General features: G+C 29.3%; 1 protein-coding gene across 2 annotated transcripts; it reads right to left on the bottom strand.

Moving 5' to 3' along the window:
* Positions 1 to 90: 90 nt before the first annotated feature.
* On the bottom strand, positions 91 to 5420 carry LOC124430884 (mitoferrin-1). 2 transcript variants are annotated; one of them, XM_046978080.1, is made up of 6 exons: positions 5281 to 5420; positions 3503 to 3785; positions 3190 to 3414; positions 2908 to 3118; positions 2639 to 2828; positions 91 to 1770 (listed from the first exon to the last, which is right to left on the bottom strand). In XM_046978080.1, exons 1-5 carry the CDS (start codon positions 5395 to 5397, stop codon positions 2639 to 2641), a joined length of 1026 nt encoding a protein of 341 aa, XP_046834036.1. In that variant the 5' UTR covers positions 5398 to 5420; the 3' UTR covers positions 91 to 1770. The 2 variants fall into 2 exon arrangements, with proteins under 2 accessions (XP_046834036.1, XP_046834037.1); XM_046978081.1 differs by lacking the exons at positions 91 to 1770; positions 5281 to 5420 and adding an exon at positions 4249 to 4401 and having other exon boundaries at positions 2504 to 2828.
* Positions 5421 to 7480: the final 2060 nt, after the last annotated feature.

The following is a 7480-nucleotide window of genomic DNA, read 5'->3' on the forward strand; positions in this document are numbered from 1 at the left end:
CTCTGATGTTTTTCATTCTTACACATAATTAGCATAAGGACTACTACAAGATAATTAACATAAGGAATAAGGAATAACAATAAAAAAATATTTATATAATACAAATGTATACTTTGTAGAATTATATATTTACACTGTTAGAGAATTGATATTTTGTTGTTGTATATTAATCAAATTGTGTACTTGTAAATTAACATTTTTTTTCTTTCATATTAATTATTAAAGCCAATGGCGGTATATACTTTATGTACAGTTTTAATTATAAAGATTCAACTTCAGAAATGCCAAATTGAAAATCCTAAATTTAATCTATAAAATATTCACAAGCAATTTAATTGCTACTGATCAAAATTCGTACGTACAGTTAATAGTTATAAGTCATAAAGATAAATGATACAAACAACGTATCAAAAGAGTTTACTCGATGTTATACTGGATTTGATTGATCTTGATAGATCTATAAAATATACTTTGAATATCACTAGAGTTACTTACATTATTCGCTCAAATATTTTATTTCATGTATATACACACATATACACGTATGTGCATGACATACGCATCACTCAAATAATGTTAGATACACGTACAAAATAAATTTTAAAAATCAAGTTTTCTTTTCATGTATGATATTCTGTAAAATAAAATCCTTAAGTAACACTTAAAGAAATACAAAAAAAAAATGATATGATATAAAAGCTTGCTTTTAACTGACTTTGACTACTAATGAACAGAGAATGTATATATACCTTCTAACGGAGCCTCGTTACAAACCCAGTCACGTAAAGTATGAATTTTACTTTGAAATATAAACAATAAGAACTTGTTATTCTATAAATATGCATCAACAAAAAAATACTGCTATATTTTTTACTGCGCTCTATTTGTATCACGGCATTGCTAGATGGTATTTTCATTTCTCTCTACTTGACAATATTTTCTTGACAACATCAAATGACCTGGTCAATAACAATGCATAATAGTACTGTGCTCTATATTAATAGATACATATGGCGTGAAATATGAGTTTCCACGTGATATTACTCCCTCTCAAAGTCAACATCAAATGACCCAGTAATCACAGCCATAGGAAGCAATATTGCGGTATATTTCAGGATTTATATGCATATACTGTTTGATTTATATTACAACTGACTAAGGAGCATTTCATATAATTTGTACTTGGATAATCAAGACGAAACATATATAATGCTATACAACTAACAATTCCGCTGCTCCTATACTGTCCTTTTATGCTGTACACACTTAATGTTATCTTATCTACACTCGCCTATAAAATAACCAATTTACAACGTTCCTACTTGGTCTATATTTTCATGTAGCAAAGCGTTTTATTGACAATTTGAATGCAAGATCTTTTAATTGTGACCGTCAAATGTTCATTCTAATACAAATTTTACTACAATCAGCTTTGCTCTTTAAAAAATCTTTTTAATCACTGGTTAAAAATTAAGTATTATATTATCTTACAATACCTTTACCAAAAAAGAAAACCTTTCTTGTAACTCTAGACTTGTAATGTAAAGTTACATCGTCTTAACTTTACTTATCTATGCCAAATTTTGAACATTATACGCATCAATGTATTTTCATGATTTCCTTGCATGCATTCCATTCTTTTCTTCTTAAAATTGAAGTTTATATATATTACTGTTTCAATATAGGCTGCAATCTTACATATACATTATATGTATGCTTTAATTAACTATTCAAGTGGAGTATGTGCTTCTCGATAGTCTAACATTTATGCTAAAAATTAATAAATGGGATTTTTCTTTAATAAACACGAACTTTACTTCTAATTTCTTATTTCACGAAATTTAAGCTAAATGGTTCAATTTAACACAACAGCCAACACTTTTTCCCGAAACGAACACTACGATAAATTGAATCAATTCGCCGTTGAATAAATTATAAATAACAAAACATAACAAATGAAATTAATGAGGTAAATTATATATTACAAATTATATAAATTATAATAATATTATAAGAGGAAAAATTTAACTTATACGATGGATAAGAGTATAAAATTCAGAATTGATACTCCATATGAACAGTAGAAGAATAATAGAAGAAATAAAGTTCTTTTTTTAATCCTTTATACAAATAGTATGGCAGCCACAAACATAATATTTATAAAGACATTTCATATATTTTATCGTTATAAAATGTAATATTATTAAGTTCTTATGCATTGTTCAAAGTAATTTAAAAGTGTAATGCCAAATCAAGTTTCCACTTTAGATAAAAAAATAATGTAACCTTTGAGGACAGTCATTTGTTATGATTTTTAATCTATTCAACTTAGAAGTGAATAATAATTGCTATAATATAATAATGAATAATTTGTTTGTCTGTGTTAATACAAGTTAATAAAGATCGCTAATATCATTTATCTTTTAGCAGAGCCTGTCCACTTTGACTTAGTAATATTTTATATGTCAGTTTTCAGTCCTTATTGATAATAATAAACACATAATGCATTGATGACAAGTGATTTCATAATACACTATTTACTAATAATAAACTCTTGAAATATATAAAAATGGGCTCATCTAGCCTTATTTAAACAGTTTATCAATATAAACAGTTGTTTTTGCATTTGAAAACATACCTAACTTCTTGCTTTTATTAATACACCTGTATGAGCATTATTTTGAAAGTATAATCCTGTTCCTTGGAAAGTACTACTTCTGGAGGTAGGAAGTTGATTTTGATTTATACCACTTAAAGAATTTTCATCTATATCTTTGCTAAGTCCATCTTCTTGTTTGCTTCGTAATATATACTTAAAAAATTCGTATCTAAACAATAGGACAATTAACATAACAGTTTATTATCTTTAATATTAATTACATGGAAATTAATAAATAATTTACTTACGACGTCCAACAGATAGCAGTGGCTGGCATTTGATAAAGAACACGCGCATTCATCCCACGATAAAATCCTCGTACACCTCCCAACCTATAAACTTTTTTAACAGCATCGATCATACCTCTTGCTTTTATACCATCCTGTTGTGTATTCAATAACGTTTTACAGACATCCAATGGTGTCGTCAATCCAGCTGCTATGGCTCCAGCCAAAGCACCTGTTGTCACATATAAAAATTAACATCATCTAAGATATATATAGAAATTATATAAATAATAAAATATATACCAGAAATCATATGTGCTTGCGGACTATAAGAATGATCTGGATTTGTCATAGATTGTACAAATTCGTAAGCAATAAAATGAATGCTTTGGAAAGGCACATTCATAGCAAGCTGAGTTGTGTAACTTCTGTAGAACGCATATACACCTTCTCGTTTATATATAAGTTTTATGCAGCTGATAACATTTCTATAAGGAGAATTATACATTTGCAACCGTTGTTTAATCACTGTAACAAGTATAATGATAATAATTAAGTATAATAGCTTGTGTTAGGTAAATTATGCCATTGTATGCAAAGTACATATACATCGAACCTTCTGCTGGATTCATAACACCATCATGAAGAATTGTTGACACACAGCCAGCTGCACCATAGACCAAATGATTAAATTGTGAGTGTGGCTTTGAGCTCATAAATTTATCTTTCAAAAATTCATAGCAAGAAAAATATAAAGCATGTGCTGGTCCAGCTCCTGCAACCATTGCTCCCATGCCTCGAAATGGCCTTAACAAACCCTCCTGACGCATCATTCGAAGGAGTACATTTCCTACTCCTCCTCCCCCACCTGGGCCTGGTATCAGTGACTGCATTCTTGTCTAAAAAAGATATTCATTTATAATAAATATATTTCCACAATAAGTTTTCAAATTATACATATTTTCATATAATAAGTATATTAATGTATTTAAAAAGTGACATTAAAAATTACAAATTAGAATTTCTTTACTTTAATAAAGATTTCAAGATAACACAAATAGGCACATAGATAATATCTAATATCTGCAGAGTTTCAAATGACATGACTGGCAAATATGTGTAAGTAATGGTTATCTATCAATCCTCAGTTCAAAGAATAAAGTATTTCAAAAATTTATATTTATAAGTTAAATTTGATCGTTCTCTTTCACTATTTTTTAATATAATTCCATTAATGATCAATGCAATTTTTAAAAAGTAGAAAAATATAACAAAATAAAAACATAATGTATATTATAGAAAGGTACTCATTATAACCTATCTGTTACAAGGAAAATTTGCATTAATTTAAATTTCACCTACATAATGTTCCTGTGTTTATTACATTAATAGCTTATTTCAATTATTCATACATTATAATGAATTATTATTTTAAATATTTCATTCATTCATTCATAGAAACTTGATGGTAAAATAAACTTAAGTACAGGTTTTAAGCTGAAAACCAGATCAAAAATAGAATGTACTGCAATAGACTGACAGGCTATATTACATAATGATCACTGAGTAGATAGACTCTCAACGAGATTCTTATGCATCTTAACATTATTATTTATCACTCAAAATTATCTTTACATCTAATTCTTTGTTTATTTTTTAGATGTATTTAAAGATGACTTAAATTGTTTAACATATATACATATATAAATTTCTTTAATTAAAATTTTGAAAAAAGTTATTTTGAAATTGAAATGTATGGCAATTTTACTAACTTATATGATATTTGTGTTTATATGTTACTTGTTTACAAACAAAATGAGGAGAATAGATCGAACTCTTGAGAATAATTCAACATTAAAAGCAAGTAATAGATTACGTCAAGTATATAATTGTAAATTTAAATGTAAGATAAAGGTAAAAAAGAATTTCCTTTCTTTTTTACCTTACATAATATCATACACAATAGGTATTATAAAAGAGTAATTCAAGTCACAAAGCATACATTTTACTAATATCTTTTTTATGACAATATATTTTTACGATATACAAAGTTATAATGACAGAGTTTGAAACACTCTCTACAAACATTTTATCATATTTAAATAATGATAACGTTGAAACATTAAAATCACGTTCCAAGAAAACATGGAGGAAAATGTTAAAAAGAAACACATGTACAATCATGATCTTTATTACGATCATTTCCGATTGAAAGACAATTATAATGATGATAAATATTCGGGTATAATAAAAAGTTTTCTAAAAATTCTCTTCTTTATTAATCTTCCCACATGACAAGTATCGAAAGCCAAAATATAGGTGCATACATTGAGGTTATGTAAAAGATAGTCTCTGGGAGGGAAAAAACGTGGAGCAAATATACCACTACTTTACCTTGACACTGTCAACTGGATACATTATACAGTGTTCCATGATTCCAGCAAAAGCACCGGCCGTCATATTAACACCCACCGATGTAGTGGGCAAACTCTCGTAATCTTCAATATTCATATCCTTAAAATGCAAATATCAAGCCGCGATGGCTTTTTCTGACCTTTTCGGTCGTGCCGCGGTATTACCGCACTAACCACTGAACTAACTCTCTTTTTCTGTCTCTTTCCTTCTCTCTCTCTCTCTTTCTCTCTCTCTCTCTCTTTCTCTCTCTCTCTTTCTCTCTCTCTCTCTCTCTCTCTCTCTCTCTCTCTCTCTCTCTCTCTCTTTCTCTCTCTCTCTCTCTTTCTCTCTCTCTCTCTCTTACATACAAATACACTATTCTTTCTTATCCGGTCTCGTTCTCGCTTGCTCTATAAGTTACGACGAGGAATGAATAACTGAGTTTTCCATAGTAACACTGTGTGTAACACACCAAGAGACTATTTAAACCTTGGAAATTGTGAACACTTTTCGCGCGTTATTTCGTATCCTTTTTATCGTCGACTTTATCATTATCGTTTCCGTAAAAAAAAAAAAAATTAACAAGTCGTATAAAATCGTCGGTACATTAAATAATCGACTCGTGCATTCGCATTCGTTGATCGTATCTTAATAGGGCCGAATCGGAATCGAAAAGGCTGCTACCCCTGAACACTCAAATTTATGACGTTACCATCCCCTCTCTATGGATCGAAGTCGCATGGTAACGTAAGCTCCTAATAAATCTTAAAAACCGTTTGATAAGAAAAGAAACACTAATTATTCTAATGAAAAATTTTCACGAAATTCTGATAGATCTAACGCTACTTCACCTACTTCAATATGCTTAACACTATCATGAATGATCGTTGATCATTAAGTTAGTGAGGTTAGGTCGCGAGCACGTGTCGCGCATGCGTCGTATTCGACCACGTGGTCGCAACACGTGAGCTACCAGCGGTAGGAAGAGAGAGGGAAAGAAAAAGGAGAGAGGGAGAGAGAGTAATAAAATCGAGACGGACTATTCTTTTCTCTCTTTCTTTCGTAGCTAGGAATATATATACACACAAGTAGACAGAACACGCAATTAATCAAAAAAGGGCATATGTCCATTATATATCTCCTTTTTCCTAACTCCTTCAAAGACGCTTTCCGTGTTCATATATTTACGGTCAATAACTGCATTAAATTCTTTTCTAATTCTATCACTTTTTCTAAACTATTGTTATATATATACATATATCATCTCTATTGGAATCCTACTTGTTCCTTTATGTATGTATATCATATGTATATATATGTATTATTCTTTTTCGTAATCAATCGTAACTACCGGTAATCAAAGACGCTTATTATTCAATCTGTCATGACTCACTCATATCAGATAAATGAATGGCGTAATAGAGAATATGTTTTATTTAGAAAAAACTATGTTGTCATCGTACATTTGTACGAAATATTGAAAGTTGTTTCCATTTTTGCTTAGTCACTATTACCGTATCTTTTCTTTCTTTTGCGCAACATGTTGTGATGAAAAATTCAATTTATTGAAATCTTGAAATTATTTTCTTTTTTTTTTTATAATATAAAAAATGCGGAATTAAAGTTCATTACACCCTCGATCTTATATTCTCTTAGAATATTCGCTACTATTGTCGATGATCTATAAAATCAAACATTACATAATATTTTTGAGTCTTCGAAACCGCATTGTAAATATCGAAACGTGGCGCACCTTGATAAATTGTTTCACGTTACGATCGACTGATAAGATTACGTTGAAAATTTTATTTCATATTTCTATACGCTGTTGGATATGTCGTTGGATACGATTTATTTTACCTCGAAATATTTATAATATAAGCACGAGGACACAATGTATGCGTGCCTAAAGAGATAAAATACGAGTGTTATCTCACTCTCTCTCTCTCTCTCTCTCTCTCTTTTTTCCTCTATTTATAGTTGCTGAGATTGTTCTGTGTTTATGTATATACAATATATCATACGTATTGCTTCCATACACATAACTTCTATATCCTAAAGATCATTTTGAATTATTTCTACGCTACGAATATAAATAATAATTTTTGATAATTATTACTAATTATAACATAATATCAAGCATAAATATCGGTTTAGTAAATGTGATACGTACACATGTATTTTTATTCATGCATTACGT

The sequence above is a fragment of the Vespa crabro genome, chromosome 19, assembly GCF_910589235.1.
Source record: "Vespa crabro chromosome 19, iyVesCrab1.2, whole genome shotgun sequence".
Taxonomy (NCBI): Eukaryota; Metazoa; Arthropoda; class Insecta; order Hymenoptera; family Vespidae; genus Vespa; species Vespa crabro.